Source organism: Strongylocentrotus purpuratus, unplaced genomic scaffold (genome assembly GCF_000002235.5).
Source record: "Strongylocentrotus purpuratus isolate Spur 01 unplaced genomic scaffold, Spur_5.0 spur5_scaffold_17, whole genome shotgun sequence".
NCBI classification, from domain to species: Eukaryota; Metazoa; Echinodermata; class Echinoidea; order Camarodonta; family Strongylocentrotidae; genus Strongylocentrotus; species Strongylocentrotus purpuratus.
In genome coordinates, this window is record NW_022145602.1 from 8,820,804 (window position 1) to 8,841,824 (window position 21,021).

The 21,021-nt window shown below is 36.8% G+C and overlaps 1 protein-coding gene across 3 annotated transcripts in view; it reads left to right on the top strand.

Annotated features, from left to right (window-relative positions):
- The window catches only part of LOC115925184, a 66,409-nt gene extending 50,734 nt beyond the window's left edge, over window positions 1-15,675 (top strand). The window contains exons 5-6 of one of the 3 annotated variants that reach the window (XM_030988633.1): window positions 9,861-9,974; window positions 14,541-15,675. In XM_030988633.1, the coding sequence (XP_030844493.1) occupies window positions 9,861-9,974; window positions 14,541-14,778 (352 nt within the window). In that variant the 3' untranslated portion in view covers window positions 14,779-15,675. Of the gene's footprint in view, window positions 1-9,860; window positions 10,320-14,540 lie in introns of those variants that run through there. The other 2 variants (XM_030988634.1, XM_030988635.1) reach the window with 2 other exon arrangements.
- The last annotated feature ends 5,346 nt before the right edge of the window (window positions 15,676-21,021 follow it).

Genomic DNA, 21,021 nt, shown 5'->3' on the forward strand with positions numbered 1-21,021 from the left:
TGATGCAGATGGGTTAAAGGGCTTATCCCCCTTCTCAGCCACTGAATGTTTGATGGCATAAATCATCTATTGATTGCAAGAAAGCTGTAAGGCCTACATAATGTATTGTCAGTGACAGTATCTGCCTTCTTGCAATCACCTATTGAAATGTGCATTCACCTATTGAAACGTGCATTCACCTATTGAAACATGCATTCACCTACGTAATGTATTGTCAGTGGCAGTATCTGCCTTCTTGCAACTTGCAGGCGGCTGGCGGAATGAACTTTCAAGTGGGAAATTTTGTCTCGTAATGATTAGTTTCATTGTTGTATTCCATGTAGGAAAACAGCAACATGTCAAAGACAAGTCGAATAGCCCTGTCAATCACATATTGAAACCTGCAATCATCTATTGAAATGTGCAATCACTTATTTAATTGCATTCACCTATTGAATTGCATTCACCTATTGAATTGCATTCACCTATTAAACGTGAATCGCCTATTCAAACATGCAATCGCCTATTCAAATGTGCAATCGCCTATTGAAACGTGCAATCACTTATTGAAACATGCAATCGCCTATTGAAACATGCAATCACCAGTTGAATTGCATTCACCTATTGAAACGTCCAATCACCTATTGAAACGTGCAGTCACCTATTGAAACATGCAATCACCAATTAAACTGCATTCACCTATTGAAACGTCCAATCACCTATTGAAGCATGCAATCACCTATTGAAAGATGCAATCACCAATTGAATTGCATTCACCTATTGAAACGTCCAATCACCTATTGAAGCATGCAATCACCTATTGAAACATGCAATTATTCATTGAAACATTCAATCACCTATTGAAACGTGCAATCATTACAATGCAATTAAATAGGTAGGTAGGCCTATGTACAACAGGGTATTGAAATTGCCCCGAGTAGATACTTCGAAGGTATTGCGATCATGTTTAGAATCCATTAGTAACAAATGTCCCCTGAAAAATACAAAATGGCAGGGGGATATTACTTGATTGGCGCATACAGAGTTGAATTTGAAACTGATTAATGATTACCCACTATTCCCTGTCAAGGCCTGAACATTAATGCTTAGTTGACCATTTTTTAGATATAGGTACTACGACTGTCATCGTCCCCCGGGCACAGACAGACTTGAGCTCGCCGCTTGTGTTGACGGCGGCACAACGTGGTATCGTTGTCGGAATCAAAATATGAATTTTTATTTGATGGCAAGCCGATGGCATCTCTAATTGTTGACCCCTTTGAGATCTGGTGGTCGGGGTGGTTTCACACCAGGGGATATCATGGCACAGCATTAGCACTAATAACCTTGCATTTGACACCCCCACCCCAATAAAAGGGAAAGATCTGTCTTAAAGGCATCGTTTAATAATGTTATATCTCAGATGCATGGCCCTACGTGTTATCAGTGTCTGTGATATGGTGTAATATTGAAGCCTAGAAAAAATGCGCTTCAAATTGGTCATAAACTGCCTCTAAAAAGTAAAAACCTTTTAAGTGACCAGTTTACCATACTTTTTCCCCCAATAGAATGTAGTGTTATAAAAACTGTTAAGAAAACAAATATTTCAATTTCGATTTTGATTTCAAATATCTTGATAATGAGACAGGTGATCGGCTTGTAAAAGTCCCTGGGGTTCCTGACTGACCTAAAGGTTCATAATTATGATTGCAGCATGAGCTAAATCCAGGATTTTGTTTAGAATTGAGACAAATATACCAAATTCCTTTAATAATCTGAAAGATTTTAACCCAAAACTATAATTATAGGTAAATACAGTGGTATTAGGGATCTTTTTACGACCTTGACACATTAAAAATTCAACAAAATATATCAGCTTTTGCTTCAACTTAGAGCTACGACATTAAGAAAATTAATAAATTGGGTTTTGTTCTAAGCAGGATACTTCTGTATGGTTTACTCATATCTTTCTAAACAATTTGATATTTGATGAATGCACATTGCACAAATTGCTCATAAAATTTAATATATCAATACAGTGTCTACACATGTACATGTACATGACTTTAAGTGCTACCCTAATTCAAGCAGACTTTTCCCTCTAACCTTATTTCATCTCCTGAAGAAATAGAAACTATACGTCGTGTGCTTGTAATGAAAATTATTCATGCTTGGGTTTAGATGCGCTATTATGATGTAGCTTAGTGGTATGGGATACTCTCCATACTCTTTAATGGCCCATAAATATTCATAGAGGGACTCTACGCAAGGCCCCTGGGGTACGCGTATGGACTCTCTACGTACGATCATTAGGCCTGTCCCCATCAGCTCAAGTTTGCCAAATAACCCGCTATTTTCAGACTCAGGATATTTAGAAGTTTTATTTGAAGTTTTATTTATTCCACATTTTACATAGAAAAATAGTTAATAGTCTTTTTAAAATTTTTGTTATACAGGTGTATCTTATTTTCCCAAAGCTCAAAATTGTGTGGTCACCAGACCAATACGCTCATCACAAACTAGCTCAGACTATAGCCCGCTTTTTCCCAAATAGCGGGATTTTTTAACAAGACCAAGATTTCCTGGATTATTTTCTCGACCAAATATCCCACTAATTGCAACTGCAGGCTGGGACTCTACGTGAGGCCCCTTGGGTACGCGGATGGACTCTCTACGTAGGTTCATTAAGCCTGTCTTCATCAGCTCGAGTTTACCAAATAACCCGCTATTTTCAGTCTGGGGATATTATCCCGAAGCTCAAAATTGCGTTTTCACCAGACCAATACGCTCATCACAAACTAGCTCGGACGGGCCCAATTTAGCCCACCATTCCCAAATAGCGGGATATTCTGGAAACAAGACCAAGATTTCTCAGGATATTTTCTCGACCAAATGTCCCGCTGATTGCAACTGCGGGCTGATGAAAACGCAAATTAACTGGTTAATTTGCGATTGGGATAGTTAAAATAGCGGGTTATTTGGCAAACTCGAGCTGATGAAGATGGGCCTACTGTGGGGCTTGGAGGGGGGTTGTGATGTTCCCCTTGCGGAGGATGGAAGCAGTGGTTATAGAGGGCGGTAAATTGGATCCGATGTCGAGGCGAGAGGTGGCTAATTACCTCTCGCTCCCCGGGTCCAAGTCTAATACCGAAGGGATGATGAGACTATTTACAGCAGGTTGATTGTAAAGCTCTCTGAGATGTTTACAATTATGTGATTGTGACGATTGTCACGAGATGACAGTTTTGTTTTGATGAAATATTGAAACTCTTTTCATGTAATGCTTTCCATTTGCCATACCGCACTTGATATCAAACTGCAGCTTGGCATCAGGAAAAAAAATGCTTAATTATTTTTAAATCAGGGAAATCGAAAGAACATTTGCTGTACTGTCCTATAATAATATAGTCAAGATGGCCTTTAATATCTGTGATTAAAGCTTATCTGCCGTAGTTTATAGGAGGGATTAGACTGCCCTGCAAGGTCACTGGACAGGTGGTTATCTCATCAACTCAGCTCTCAGTTAACATAAGAAAAAGAGGATCATGGGGGACCAATGGTCACCGATTAGGCATTGTATGTTACATAGAGGGCACAAGTAGCTACAAATAGTGCAGTGGGCCTTTAAGTATTTCTAATTTCTTACACGTTTCGCTGGGAGCCAGAAGGCCATAGATTCTCACAACCCAAACCTTTTGCTACCAACAGACAAGATATGACCATTATAAAGCAAACCCATTTCATATGTGGCTGCAGTCAGGAAAAAAAGTATAATTTGACTTAGATTTTATATGTTATGATTGACTTGTTTGCTATGTAGTGGTTAATTTTGATCATATTCAGTAGTTCATCAAGGAGGTACTTTATAGATTGAAAGTAGGGATTATGAAAATTATAAAAATTATAAAAAAAAAAAAAAAAAAAAAAAAAAAAATTATTATTATTATTATTAATACATTTTTTCCCTTTCGCTTTAGGTCATTCCCCCTATTTTCCTCATTTTCACACAAATCTAAGATGGTACCTTAAAGATTCCTTGCACATTAAGCTCAGACAGATCCCCCAAACATTTCACCCTCATATGTAGTAGCTTGTAATAGGTTAGCCTACATATTCCTAATGCATGCGAACCGTATAAATATGGTGATTTGGGACGCAACCGTAACACGTGTATGGTGATTGTGTACTGTGAGAAATATCAGTTACACTAACCGTATAACACTTGACTTGACATGTCAAGATTATTTAACCTGGTATCCTGAAGGTAGTGGCCAGAAACTACTTCATAAACTTACACTTATTAAAGAGAAGGTTGAGTTCTGGGAAGAGGTGAAAAATAATTTGTGAGTGCTATCAGGATTTTTACGCCACGTGTACAGAGTTTGTAACTTTACTAAGACTTGGCCAAATTTCTTATCATTTTAATGATTCCAGAACCTTGCAATACACACAAATTCTTATATGCTAGATGATCAACCTTTTCTGGTCGATTCCACAACGTTTCTTTCACAATGCAATCGCATGACCAGAACTCAACTTCATCTTTAAGCATACTGATAGTTTCAGTGTTACTGTAACTGGTACTTTTGCAGTGCATATATGTACACTGTTGCCCATAAAAATTGGAATATTTCTTTTTCTTGCTTTTTTTCATGAAATCATTTGTGACAGTATCATTTAGTCTTGATAGAAAAAGTTTATATCTATCAGGGACCTGTTTCACAAAGCCCCTTTTCAATCACAAATGACAAAAATCTGTGACAACTCTGCTGATAACCAATCCGAAGCAAGGATTTCAGTAGTTTATAAATAACAAAAACTGCCATTTGTCACTGATGACAAGTTTTGTGAACTGGGGCCCAGAACTTCATCGGCTAAACTCTGTGAGACTTTAGATTGATCAATGAATGAAGTTATGAGAAGATATAAACTTTATCTATCAAGAAAAAAACATATTGTCACAATCGTTTCATGTAAAAGAGGTAAGTAAAAAAAATATTCCCATTTTATGGGCAACAGGTGTATATTTTGCCTGGATTTTCTGAGATATATTCAAAGCAATCAAAATTTCACAGCATTTAAAATGCAGGAATTGATATCCTAAAATATTCAAATATTTGCAAAGATCCTCAAGTGAATATTACAATAAATGGAAAAAGCGAAAAATTCCTTCTTGGTATTTAAATTTGAAGCTGAGAAAGATTATACTCCATATCTAAAGCAAGCTGACAAGTTAATGAGGTCAATAGTCATCTTCTCTTCCTTCTGGTCAATTCATAATAAGAGAAGTCTGTGCTTGTGGACAAGTGGAAGAATATTCATAGAAATCTTGTCTAGCTGGTACAAATAATCAAGTTTGGTCTTTACCAGAATTCCCATGACGGAAAGATGAAAAGGAAAGAAAAAAAATGTTTAAACCAAATAAGAATGGCGATCGCTAAAGTAATCAAGGTTTTGTGGGCTATGACCTGATTATAAGTTTGATAAATCCAGATTTTCTGCCTTCATTGACCGACATTCAGCAAACCTTGCTTCGAATTGACGATACTAGTCTGAGGCACAGACCCTTGCTTGTCATAAGAGCCCATGATTCAGTTGAAGCTATTAAAACAAGATGACCTATTTGTCCATGTACATGTATGGCATCTAAAAGATAAAGGCCAGTTCTGGTCATGCGATTGCATTGTTAAAGAAACGTTGTGGAATCGATCTGAAAAGGTTGATCATCTAGCATATAAGTATTGGTGTGTACTACAAGGTTCTGGAATCATCAAAATGAGAAGAAATTTGGCCCAGTCTTGGTAAAGTTACAAGCAATGTACACAGAAAGATGCATATGGGACTATGCGAAACGTGTGCGAAACGGTCCCGATATCTATCGGGTCCAAATAGATATAATGATTTACCAAATATATCAATTAGTAGGCAGTTTCCCGGCAAAATTTATATCATCACGTATTAGTCAAAACATATTCTTTCACATAATTGGTAATAAGAGCTTCCGTTTCATTTTTTGAGAAGGGGGCGTAAAATTTAGACTACACTAGACCTTGGTCCGTTAATACCTTTTTAAAATTTGGATTGAAACAGAACTTAACACTCCTGGCGTTCCACAATTATTAGGCCTACCTACATGTAAGCATGGCTGCCATTGCGGCGCTCCAGTATTTCAAGGAATTAATTCCTGCCAGGCACCTATTTACTTCACCTGGGTTGAATGTGGCAAGTGTAGATCAAATGTCCTTGCCAAAGAACATTAGTTTTGCAGCGGGACTCGAACAGAGGACCTTGTGATCCACAGTCCAGTGATGTATCCCCTCGGCCATGACACCTCTATTTGTGACAAAAGTTAAGTATGGCAATCTCCTGGTTGTTTCCACTGGTCGTCTGAAGCTTGTAATGAGTTAAGAGTCAAAAGTACCATTAGAGTATGTGGTCACAGACTACGATATGACAGGGGGTATGGGGGCGGGTAGCAGACGGATTAGGATTTTGTAAGTCTGTTGGCTCCTTCGTAAACTACTTGGTTGCACTAAGCCTAGGATTACAACAAATCTGTACAGGAATAGCTTGTTTAATATCCAATACATATCCCTGTGTTGATTAATTTGTCTGCATTATTTTGAATCAACGAATCCATCATATATTACAGTGCGGATCCGTCCGTTCAGAATAACGCCAACAAATCATATTTTCCATCCCCTACAAAGCAGTTGTTCACTGCCTTTGTTGCATTTATAAGCACGACTCCACTTAAAGATGTACAATCAAACCTGCTTTCGCGACCACCTGTATAGAAAGACCACCTGTCTATAAAGACCACAATTTTTGTTTCCCTTGAATACAGTTTGCATGCAAATGTGTGTTCAGAGTAAGATATTCTCTACTGCAACGTTGATACTTGAAATTTTACATTATTCATCCATTCTCGCACCAGGCAATAAAACAGCTATCAAAAATTAATGTTTGCACTTTTTACGAGTCCGCAATGCTATCAAAATTGCCCAAGAGTAATGTTTGCTCATTTGACGAGACTGCAGTGCATCATAAAACCTAATAACTGTTTCATTTTCTGTTTGTGACAAAGGTTTGTCATAATATTTGTATCTGCCAGGTAGAAACCCATCTCGGGAGAAACAGGTATTAAATATTTATATAATTTTTTGGTATATATCATGTTCACGTGCAACTTGTACGTTGTAAAACGTAAGGTAGTGGAATTGGTACCGTTGAACCTGCTGTAGCGTCCACCTGGATAAAAAGACCACCTGTCTATAAAGACCACCTTTTAAAATTAACACCTTGAAAACCATTTCTTATGCAACCTGTACTAAAGGAACATGCATAAAGACCACTTTCCCATAAAGGCTACTTTTTGCGTGTCTTTATATGCAGGTTTCACTGAATTAAAGATTCTGTAAATGAATACCAATGAAGCACAGAATGTCATTTTAAGCCCATATTTGTACTGGCTGCAATTTTGGCATGTACAATGTACATGATCCATTGTAGATGATGAATGTCTATGGTTTATTAATCATTCTCCAGACACTTGTCTGTTTCGTTTTTTATGGTGTCATTAATTTAATTAGACTTGGTTTTTGCTGGTATCCTGGTACCAGGGGATTTGTAAAAGCTTGCATATATATAAAATTAAAGATGAAGGAGAAAAAGTTGTCCCCCCCCCCCCCCAGAGGGAGGAGGAGAGAGAGAGAGAGAGAGGAAGGAATAGTGAGTGGGGGTCGATGAATTCTGGAAGACAGAGGCATCCAGGAGAAAGAGGGAGAGAGGGGGGGGGGGGGAGGGTGGGGGGGGGGGGGAGACGGGCAGACAGCTAGTGCATACTGAAAACAAGAAAAAAACCTAAAGCAAGAAATAAAAGATGAAAGAGACAAAAGTAGAGGGAGCTAGAGAGGAATAGTGAAGTATTAAGAAACAGCAAGCAAGGTACATTATAGATATTTTTTAAGAAGATGATCTTTTTTGGGTAGAAAAAAAGGGGGGAAAAATGGAGAACAGCTAGGGTAAAGCGTGGGAAGACAATATATTTTTCCGTTGATCATAAGCTGTTTTTTTACATGAACAACGCTAGTTAATGAAATCACACATGTGTTGGAATATCCACACCGTATTTGAAGCATGGAATAATTCAAACTGTGTTTTTATTATTTTCACGGAACCTGATTTTGCTACAACTCAAAAGCGTTACAATTAATGGTCACCTTTGACGCTCTTTTATCTACGTTCAGTATTCTGATTTCAATTTTGTTATCGCCACACTTTCAATACAATATGTTACCTTCAAACTACTTTTGTAATCTACAACATTTACTTTGATTATATATATACATGTATACTCAACTCCTCCTGATCTATTTCCCTTTCAAGCCTAATTTGTGATTATTACATTTTTACTGTTGTAAAGTAATAATCCTACCATTTTTTAATTAGAAAATACTTTGTTTATGTTTTACAACGTTTGTAATTAATTAAGTTCATGCTTATCTTAAACTCATTTGTAGTTCAGCTCTCGCGCTGCGATGATAATTATTAGATAATTACCATTAATATTATTATTATAATCTGTCAAATAGGCCTCCATTCACTTTAAAAGCCCTCTATTCAGTGAAAAACATCTGGACTAGTGTAAAGTTATTCTTTTCCTAATTCTACATAATTTCCATAGTATTTGTTCCAGAATTTTTCCTTGACAGTGAGGGAAGATCAATAATGTATTGCTGTCTTGTCTCTCTGGCCAACACCTCGTTTAAAATCACCTGCCCCAGCTTTAGTCTTCTTTCATCACTACCTTTCTTTCCTTTTCTTTCTATTTTCTCCTTCTCTCTCTCTCTCTCTCTCTCTCTCTCTCTCACTTTCTCTCTCTCTGTCAAATTCTCACTCTCTCTTCTATTCTCTCTCACCTTCTCAATACCCCTCTCTGTCTTCCTATTCTGTTTCTTGTTGTGTCCTCACATTCTCTTTTGTTTCCTCTCTCCCTTGCTTTCTTTTCCTCACTTCTTTTATTTAAAACGATTACTGTAGTGGACTAATAAAATGATTATTTCATGAATACTCGTATTATATTTACTGCATATTTCTCCAATAACATATCTCTGATAAGCTGTTATGTCCAGCTATCGTTTTTTAAAATGTATTCCTTCACGCCATCTGCTGTACAACCCAATGGTCGTTAACTCTGATGATATCATTGGGTGTCCACAGACAATTTGTTCCCTTTAATGATGATTTGATTCTGTGATATTATCAGTACAAGTATGTCCTTTTCTTGGATGTGTGAATGTATGATGTATTTATAATCTCTTCTACCGGTACTTGTGTCTCATTGTGAAGGTACGTTTCTACCTTCCTTTATCCCACTCCCTGTCTATGAATCCATTTTTGTCTCAAACTCTGTCCATCTCTCTCCACCTCTGTCCATCTCTCTCCACCTCTGTCCATCTCTCTCCATCTCTCTCCATCTCTCTCTCTCTCTTCCTCTCTCTTTCTCTCTCTTTCTCTCACTCTTTCCCCCTCTCTCTCTCTCCCCCTCTCTCTCTCTCTCTCTCCCCCTCTCTCTCTCTCTCTCTCCCCTCTCTCCCTCCCCCTCTCTCTCTCCCTCTCCCTCTCTCTCTCTCCCCTCTCTCTCTCTCTCTCTCTGCTCCCCTCTCTCTCCCCATTATCTCTTTCCCTCTTTCTCTCTTTTTCTCAATTTCTCTCTCTTTCCTGCTCTCTCTCTTTCTTCTCTTTGTGTCTCCATCATTCATTTCTGTTTTTCCCCTCTCCCCCACCCCTCCTCCCCCACCGCTCTTCCCCCACCCCCACCAACACATATTGCCTCACAACCTTTTCCCCCTCTCTCTCCCTTTCTCTTGTACACGTAGCCAAGTAGGTGACAAATCTGCCACCTTGCCACCAGAACTGAGCAATAAACGCTCGGAGACTCCGAAGAAGTCGGTGATGTTTCGGTCCCAATCCGTGGACCCGTCCTTAATTCCGTAAGGATGACACACCCTCGTACTTTTCGCCGTGTTTCATTTTTGCCTGAAATTGGCTGCCGATTTGAAGAAGCTTGTTTTATATTCATGGCTTGCCTCGCTGGCTATAACTTCGCTTTCCATCTCATACCATTTTGTTTGGGATGCTGCATTTTTAAACAGTTTTCTTATGCTCCAACATGCTGCGACAAAGCAGCCTTAGACCTTGACAATTATTAAATGCATGAAATTTATAAAGCATAGCTCATTTGCATAACACAACCTTCCATCATCTAAAAAAAAAATAATAATCAATTGAACACAAAAATTTCATTATGAGGGCATTGTATTTTTTTTTACTGGGTAGTTTCTTATTTAATCATGAATATATTTTTTTACTCTTTCCATGATTACTCATGTTATCATTCTTTTTTTTCCATTTATACATTTTCCATCCATGGCTAAGAAAATAGGCATTAAGTGACAACAGGAAAAAAATAATTGAGACTGTAGAGTACGAGACTAAAAATAAAGCATGAAAAGTTCTTGGAATTGCATTTATTCAGCTGCATTCGAGCAAACTTTGCTGCTTGTTTATTCATCATTATCTTCATAATCATGTATGCAGGGATATAATAATATTTTCATGTCTTTGCTGTGCTCTGCAAAATACATTTCTCTGATACAATTTTTGTGTGAATCTTTACATTTTTGAAATTAAGAATCATGAATGAATTGTTTCATATTTTACTCGCGTTCATGTTTTTGTTTAAAAAAATAACTTTTGCCATTTATGACTGAAAAGGATGCTAAACATTGGTGTACCTTTAAATTTTCCATGGCTTGTATTCCATTTTCTGCTTTTTATCAACTTGAATACAGATTCTATTTCTTCAATATTGTGATTATCTGGCATATATGTGTAAGCATACATGTACATTCATGCATCATTATTCAGCTAAAATACGATTTGTTATTCTCATTCAGCCTTTGTTTTATATTCCATGCTGTCGGTATCATTACCATCATTCGCGGTGAAAAATGTAATTGCCTATTCAACTTTGCCTTGATGTTCAGTCAGAAACTTCTCTTGGAAGTTTTCTTTCTTAATTGTTCTCATCATGTCCTTCTTGTCCATTCAAAGCATGTCTTGATGTTTAGACAGAAACTTTCTTGATTGTCTACATCTTTAAGGTTTTCTGTCCTATTTTTCTTTTTCTTCTCAAGCTCATCAATTCCATATTGCCTCTTCAAAGCTTGTCTCAATGTTTACTACATGTATCTACATCTTTAAAGTCTTCTTCTTCTTCTTATACTTCTTCTTGTCCTTGTTCTTGTTCTTGTTCTTGTTCTTGTTCTTGTTCTTCTTGTTTTTGTTCTTGTTCTTCTTGTTCTTGTTCTTGTTCTTCTTGTTCTTCTTCTTGTTCTTCTTCTTGTTCTTCTTGTTCTTCTTCTCCTCCTTCTCCTTCTCCTTCTTCTCTTCCTCCTCCTCCTCCTCCTCCTCCTCCTCCTCCTCTTCTTCTTAATATTCTTATTTATCATTTTCCTTCTCAATCTCATCATGTCCATCTAGCATATGAAACTGTACTCTTGCGCCATGCTAGCTGTGTGGTGTTGTAATGTTTTATCCATTTCCTGATCTCATTATTTCCCGATATAAAACAGCCAGTTTTGTTTCATATTGGAATATAGTCTCCACATTCAAGTATCTTCTCTCTTGAAATTCTAAGCACCAATCTGCTTCATAATACAAATATATATATATATATATATATATTATAATCACCTTCAAGTGCTATTTTTTAAAGTGAAGATTCACAAATTTGCAAACAAAACTGTATTGCAAGTGTGAGTAGAAAAGTCCTATTTCTGATACAAAATGAAAAACAAAACAAATAATAGATACAAAAATGTTTACCTGAAAACCTTACATTCAAAACTGGTATTGTGTAGAGAAGGTCACCTTTTGTGAATACAACTCTGATAATGCTGTTTGTAATATATTACTGATTTGGCATTCACGATGACATTGAATTTTGCTTTCCTCATCACTTTTGCATGTATATCTAATAGCAGCTGTCAGAATCACTTTCGTTTGGATATCTCTCATCTATTTTGTTTCCTTTGGAATCTGTGAAATATTTAAAGGCACTGTTTTACATAATATGTAGGCTAGTGGAATTTCCAGGCAAAATTAGATTTGGTTTTGTTTGTAAAAAAGAGCCCCTTATTTCACTGTTTTCCGAGTGAATTGTTCAACGCTCTGTAAGGGGGGGGGGGGGGTGTCTATTCTACCTGTAACTGCAAACCTCAGATTTTGAGATAATAAATACAGTTTGGAAGAGATATTTTATTTTCATAGTTCAAACAGAGTCTAAAAACTTGCTTTTATTCTGTTCTCAAGTGGCTTTCATTAATGTCATTTTTTCTTGGCTTTTCTTTAAAAAATATATATATTATGCTGCACTCTGCTGTGAAAGTGTTATGGTAAAAAGAAAAGATTATGAACTTTGCATTTCATATCAAAATCTGTTACAAATATAACATTCAGCGAATGGTAGTTCCTGTTGCATAAATGTGCTACAAGTCGTGACTGTCAAACTTATTTAGTTAAACCAGCAGGACAATATTAATGGGAGCGATGCACCTGGTTGAACCATTAGGCTTAGAGCCAGAGGATGAAAATTCAAATCCTTTAACAGACCATTTTCGTAATGTAATCAAATTTAATGCACAATTCTTTGTTGAGTGTCATGTCACACATTTTTTTGATTCACCTGGTACAAATAATTGTATTTGAATAGTCAGAATGTGAATTGCATGCATAAATTATTGCTAGGCAGGATAAACATTTTGGCTCGTTCTATCTAACAACACCAAATGTATGCAATTTATATTCTGACCAGTGAAATCAGTGGCGGATCCAGGGGGGGGGGGGCACGGGGGGCATGTGCCCCCGGCCAAAAAAAATATGTTAAAATCAGCCCTAAATTTGGCCAAAATGTCTTGAAAAACAGGGACGTGCCCCCCCCCCGGCCCAAACAAAATTATTAACAATTTTATTAAAAAAAAAAAAAAAAAATGCCAATGGCTGACCTAAAAAGGTGCAATTTTTGGGGGGACTAAAAAAATATATATATATATGTGTGCCCCCCCCCCCGACAAGAAATTCCTGGATCTGCGCCTGGAAATATAATTAGTTGTAAACCAAATTGTAACAACAATGAAATAAATAATAATCATTCAAATTCTCAGTGATTACTTTTTTTAATATCTTTATAAAAGCTTCCCTTTCCATCTGTGTTCCTTCAATGTTGAATATTAACATACATTGTATATTTATATTAAAAATTCTTTTACAATTAACTACAAATGTAAAGAACATCATATTATTTCTAATATTGATAACAGAAGCTTTAAGTTGCCTGTCTTGCATGTTTATGTGTCTTTTATTTTTGTTTCCCTCCATTTATGTTTTGCATGACGTTAATTTGTCCCGTCTCCAACCAACCCGTCCATCTCTTCTGTTTCACGTCTCCATGGAAACCGGCATGTGAATCACTCCCTGCATGGACTTTGTACTGTCCCTATTTCATGATGTTTTTGGTTCGTTTTCTTTCTTTATGATTTCCTCTGCATCAATTTTTCTCGTCTTCTTCAACTATTTACTCATCACTTCCTTATCGTCATGGATACCATTTAAATATTAACTACCCACTTTGACCACTAATTTAAACACGCACCTGTTTGGTTTGTGTGCTATCGAATATGTATCCCCGCAAATTGAAATTGAACCCCAAATGACAATTTTGGTAATTGCCACTCCTTTCGCCTCGCTTGGAATTATGAAATCATTCTACTTCACAAAAATCAAATAATTATGTTGGCATGGTTTTAATTCTTATCTCTATCACTCATTAATGCACTAAATATATCAATTTTGGTATGAAAAATGAACAATTGCTACTTTGCTATGAATGCATGTGATTGCGGTTAATGTGTGGTAATATGATACATTAACAAATCAAAAATCTCTGGTAACTTTCTAAAAATGTTTTTTTTTTTTTATTGTGAATTACTATGTTCATTAATTTCATTTGTTTCATCTTATAATGAATTTTTTCTATTCATTTTTGAAAATTTACATTTGAAAATTCATAACTCATTGAATGTTCATTTTTTCCCCTCACCGTATTTGACTTTAATGACATTTATTGCCTTTCCATGGGAATATTTGTATGCATATATGTTTGAATTCTTATTACCATCCATATACACAACAAATATATATTATTTAATCATCTGATTTTTTTTCCCATGTAATCTTGCTCGATATGAACATAATCACCCCTTGTGTGATTCAATAATGGGACACAATATGTAATGGATTCTCACATGCAAAAACCACGACACATATATCCAATTTCATCATCGTAACTCTAAACGATATCATTTAAATATCCCATTTGACAAAAACCATGTTAACGATGCATTTGGTATCCTCCTGCCTGCGATTCAATTTCTAACTAATTTCTCACACCGTCTGATAACGGCATGGCGTGAAATGATGTGGTCTGCGTTGAGTAGGTTGCAAAGTTTTGCCCACGAAGTTGGGTCTATGTACGCCGAGCCGGTCCAACCGGCCACGAAACCCGGGATCCTTCACACCGTTCATTCCGAACCAGCAATGTCTCTGCAATCAGAGTATGTACATATTGTGATATTCAAGTTAATAATGTGTGATGTTTTACGTGCTATTTTTTGCAGGGAAATGATTTTGAGTGTGAAAGATGTAGTTACAATGTGGTGTGTGTTTGATAATTGAGTGACATTGCCTTACTTGTATTAACATGATGGGAACTACTTTAAAAAAAAAATTCTTCATAACGTTCATTCCGAACCAACAGTGTCTCTGCCAATCGAGTATGTACATATTTTGTTAAGTTTAACGTGTGAGGTTTTATGTATGAATCTTGCGCAAAATTATTTTAAGTGTGAAAGGGGTTGTCACAATGTGGTGTGTGTTTGATTAATTGACTAACATTGCCTTAGTTGTAACACAATAGGAACTCCTTTTGAAGAAAAAATCGACCTAAGGCAATTTCAAAACCCTTGTGAAACACCAATTGAAATGTGCTAACGTGACAATGATATATTGCTTAATCTAAAAATGATTTCTATGGGACGTGCAATAGGGTATCGGAATTGGCCTTGGGATTTTTTTTGAAAGATAATTGTGATCGTGTTTCATGTGGGGCAACGCGGGAAATTAATTATTTAGAAACTTGGGGTAAGGAGCCAAGTGAGTTATTAGCTTGTAAAGGTCACAGTGAGATCTAGGAAAGAACAATACTTCGGAATGAAATTTGATTGCTAAATTGTCATTTTGCTGCATAACAATGAAATCTGTTTTGTGCGAGGTAGGTTGACGTTACGTCCATGTTTTCAACACATTTTGAGTAAAACAGTGTCAGTTTGAAATTTTGAATCGTGCAAGGTCATTTGAAATGTTTGCAGAGCTAGCCATGCAATTAATGCAACTGATGCAACGCTCCGTGTAAATTAAGACACACGCTGTTACCAGAAGTAGACATATTTAACAAATTTGTGAATTAGAATGGAGACAAGGCTGAAATCACAGGTTTCATTTAATTGCAGGAAATCATAATTACTCTTCAGGCCTACCGAAACAGGTCATGTTTTCAAGAGGAAGTTCCTTTGTATAACATACAGCGTGTCCACACGCAAAACAATTTATCCCGAAACTCTATAACGAAACGTCGTATAAAGAATCATCGTATAAATTTCAGTGTCCACACACAAGAAACGTCGTATAAATAATCATTGTATAAATAATCATCATATAAATTCCAGGATGTCCACACACAGAAGAAAGTAATCCTGAAACTCTACAGCGAAATGTCGTATAGGTGCGCAGTTTGCTACTGCGGTCATGAAATGGAAGTGAAAATGAGAGGTCTGGTCTCCTTTCGCTCGAGGTCACGTTAAGCCCCGCCCAGTTAGTTACACTAGTTACACTCCCCCTGTCCGCACACAACATATTCCGTGATTAGGCGTGATTAGGCGTGATTCTTTATTGAGTTTCAGTTCGAAACGATGCCCAAACCTGCGTTTCATTAGACTAGTTTCGTCATACGACGTATCGTTAGTGAGCGTCCACACACACAATTTTCATCGTAAAACTATCGCGAAACGGTATCACTATTGCGAAACGGTATAGCTAATCACGCCTAATCACGAAAAATGTTGTGTGTGGACAGGGGGAAAGTTGAAAAACAAACTAATCAACATCTTGTTTATAATTCCACCAACAATTGACCTTCGATCTCTTACCTGAATTCACTGATGTATGGTGATATATGGAAACCCATATTTTTGACTGAAAATTAGTATTTGATTTATTGATTTCGGTGTCATTTTTGGAACAAATATATCCATGTGCATAATGTGACATTTACAATACAATACAATACAGGACATTGTATAGAAAAAATAAGAAATTGAGTTACAAGCTTCATGGCATGCATATGTGATTAAAGAGGGCTACAGCATGAGCATGAAGCTTGATGTGCTTGCAGCCTTCCGTTAAAGGTAAAGACCAGTTATGGTCATGCGATTGCATTGTGAAAGAAACGTTGTGGAATCGATCAGAAAAGGTTGATCATCTAGCATCTAGCATCTGCAAGGTTCTGGAATCATTAAAATGATAAGAAATTTGGCCCAAATATTAAATATAAAAGGAAGAGAGTGGCATGCTATTATAAGAAAGATACGGTAGACAAAAAAGGGGAAGCTTAGAGCACTGGTTTTTCTGGCTACCGTAAATCTCTGTGTATAAGGCGCACTTTTTTGCCGCCGAAAAAAAATTAATTTAATTTTCTTTTTTATTTATGGCGCTATGCCTGGCAATGTCTCCCAGCTCAGTAATCGGTGTGTTGATTCACCACTCGGACACTAGAACAACACTCAAATTTGTATGTCATCTTGGTTTGAAAGTAATCTTTCTAATAGATCTCAATATGTAGTTTATAATAAGGATTCCTCCAATTTTGCTTTGGCGTACCACAAGGTTGTATCCTAGGTACTCTACTGTTTTTAATATACATTAATGATCTTACACATTCTTCTAAAAACGACATTGTTACTTTTATTTGTGACAAGTTCACAAGCACAAATCGGCGCCTTCAGCAGCACCTCCATGTTAAATGAAAGTCCTTCCCCGCGTGTGTTTTCGTTTCGGCAAAAAAAAAAAAAAAAAAAAAAAAAACACAGGTGCGCCTTATACACAGAGATTTACTACAACAAAAGTAACACCTGTCAATGTAATAAGACAAAGGTTTACAAAACTAATGATGATATTTCAAACCTACCCCCAAGTTTTACGATGTTACATGACATATTTAGAATATAAAAGCATTTGAAGAGCCATGCTTTTCAAGGAACATGTCTTATCTGATGTTCTTCCACACTTGCATAATAAGAATGATAACACTCACAAATTATTTTTCACCTCTTCCCAGAACTCAACCTTCTCTTTAATACCTCGATGGCAATCTGTAATTATGTTCCAGATTATGAAGTATTACCATAAATCAGGCCATCTTGTGCATGTGTAGGGTGTCTTCGTCTTGTATTCACTCATCGTTTTTTCTAATACTTTTATTTTTGTGACCTTTCCTGAGGAGGTGAGTTCTATTTAAATCATAAGAGAATTGCAGGAAAATATATCCCCAGGAGCTTTGTGCTTCCATGATTAGCTAAGTACTCTCTGGGGTGGATTTGGACGTAAGCCTGGGGAATATTGTATTCAGTGGCGTAGCTCCAGGGGGACATGGAGGAGGAGGGGGAGGGGGGGGGGGGTCCATCTCCCCTCCATTGATTGGTGAAAAATACAAAGAATGCTCCCCCCACAGAATTAAAAAAAAAAAAAATCCCCCATTACTACTACTTCGACTACTACTGCTACTACTGCTACTGCTCCTGCTTCTACTACTACTACTACTACTAACTACTACTACTACTACTACTACTATTACTACTACTACTATTACTTCTACTAATACTGCTACTTCTACTACTACTGCTACTACTACTACTACTACTACTACTACTACTACTACTACTACTACTACTACTACTACTAACTACTACTACTGCTACTACTACTACTGCTGCTAGTACTTCTACTACTACTACTACTACTACTACTACTACTACTACTAATACTACTACTACTACTGCTAGGGTATACTACTACTACTACTACTACTACTGCTACTACTGCTATAAATGAAATAAAAAAGGAGCAGAGGAAACAGACCATTGAAGCAGACATCTGAACCACCTTAGGCACCCTCCCCTATAATCATTATTTTCGTAAATTGGCATGCCATTTTACGAGTGGAGTCTTGCTACGCCACTGATTATACATTCCCTGTCGTTTTAATGATGCGGATGAAATATTCTAGCTAGACCACGGAGAGAGTGAGAGAGAGGGTTACAGATCGGTAACCACTTAAGAGCTCGTCCTTGATCTGAAAAATTTATTTGAAAGCTAGGGAGAAAATTGCATAACTCAAATTGAAATGACATTGATTTAAAGGTAATAGTGTAACTAGAAGTAGAGAAAATTGAGGTGACTGGGTATTAAGTATTGCCCTTGATTTAAAATTCATTAAAAGAAATATGAAATTGCATTATAATTCAAGTTTTTGGGATTACAACAGCTTTTACAGTAATCATACGTTGTGGTAGTGAGATATATGTAGAGAACCTATTAAACAGTAATAAATTCTCGCTACCCCAAATAGCGATTCTGCCGAGATCCGGGGAAAATCCTGAAAACGCGCATTGCATTATGGGATAGCTTTTCGACATTACAGCTTCCTGTGCAGGCGTTCGTGATCACAACCCTCTCTTTCACGGTAGAGTTTAACGGCCTTTTGTGCTAAAGTCACTAATTCTGCCCGAAGCTTTCCATTGCATATTATAATCTGTACAAATTACACTGATTGGCATCGATTTTAGCGTGCGTGAAAACTCTGCACAGCGAACACAGGCGCTAGCGCCAGCGGGATGGGACTCTATACCGGAAGTTGTAGTGACGACCCGAGAGAGTGAAAATTACCTCGTCTCGCGAATTTCGAGATTTTCGTACCTATTTAGGGTAGCGAGAATTGACCTACAATATGTAAACTTACTCAAGAACTTAACCATTACACTGAGAAATAACCCTTTCTTGAAATTTAAAACTTTAGTGGACCTATTAAACAGTAATGGGTTGTTTAGAGCAACAATATGTTTACTTATTTAAGAAAACTTGTACTGAAGAACTTAACCATTACACTGAAAAAGTATTCTTTTATGGAATTTTTAACTTTAGAGCTATAGAATTTGACCTGTCTGTTTGAGTTTCAGAAGGGCGTTATAACTCTACTATATAGAGGGCACAATTAGTTACTTAACGTCCTTCTCGCTCTCTGCTCGCAGTATATTGCAACCTGTGTTTTATCATTGCTACATATTAAAGCCCATCTGCACTTGTTAGGACCTCCCTGCATGGTCACTGACAGGTGGTCAGTCTCATCAAATCAGCTCTCTATTAACATAAGAAAAAGGGAACCACAGGGGACCAATGGTCACCGATTAGGCATTGTTTGCTTTATAGAGGGCACAAGTAGCTGTACGTAGTGCAGTGGGGCTTTAACTACCGCCAGAGGAAAAGAAAATTACATTAATAAGCACTTACCGGTAGATTATAGAGAGCCCATGAATTTGAAAATTGCTTTGTGTGCGGCCATCTTGGATTTTTTGCCATGCGTAGGAAATAAAGAGGAATTACCAGATAAAATGGTACTCGTGCCCTTTTCTGTTGAATTATTTTTGGGACCTTGAAATTAGATGCGAGTGCATTCACTCACTCAATCGGCAACAAGGCTGGTTATTTTAGTATGCATTAAATGGTTAAGCTTGCAACGGGGTGCCGTAGCATAAAGGTCGAACGGACCACTTTCATGTTCGCGTATCTCCGTCTCTATTCAAATTGAATAGCTTCCAATCAAAAGGATGTACTCCCAATCTATTTTCATTTCAAAACACATGCAAGTGAATTGGTTGAAGTTGTTGACTACAAAATTATCTTGTCCCTTAAAGGTATAGACCAGTTTTGGAAGCACCCCCCTCTCAAAAAATGAAAGCTCTTATTACCAATCATGTGAAAGAATATGCTTTGACTAATACGTGATGATACACATTTTGCCGGGAAACCGCCTACTAATTGATATATTTGGTGAATTATCATATCGATTTGTGGCAGAACTCTCCTATATATATAATGACAACCGCTGAAAAGTTCATTCCATCAGTCTTTTGTCGCTTCAAGGCCAAAAGGATGTTAATTGCGTTTAAGTATTCATGTTAACGGTCTTCTGGCACAAATAAACAAATGAACTTCTCTTTTATGGGGGCGGGTGAATATTTTATCATTCTTCATTTCCAAATAATTCAAAACAATTTTCTTTTCATTTTGACCTTTTCATTGTACCTTAATGCAGCTCCATCTCCCGATAATATACCAGTGGTTATTTTTGTCATCATCCCTTCTAGCAAAACTATTTTTATACTTTGGATTATATTACACAGATTCGAGGGCACTACCACTGTAGAATCAGTTATCTTGTCAAAACAATATCCTTATTTGCTTTGAAATGGAGGCAATCTGTTCAATCCTGATAATACCAGAGGTTATTTTTGTTATCATGTTTCCAAGTGAAACTATTTGTGTATACTTTAGATTATATTACGTAAATTCTAGGGCACTCAAACTGTAGAATAAAGTCTCTTGTCAAAATAATAACATTATTTGATTTGAAATGGATGCAATCTGTTTAAAATTTGATAATGTGATGCTTTTAGTGAAATGTTGGGTAAAATTTACGATGAGAGAGACAAACAGCTGTCACATTTAATGATGACTTCATAGTGAGATATTTTTCACAACAAATTTCCTCTTTTCATGTCTTGTCTCCTCTTTTTATTTTGAATGTAT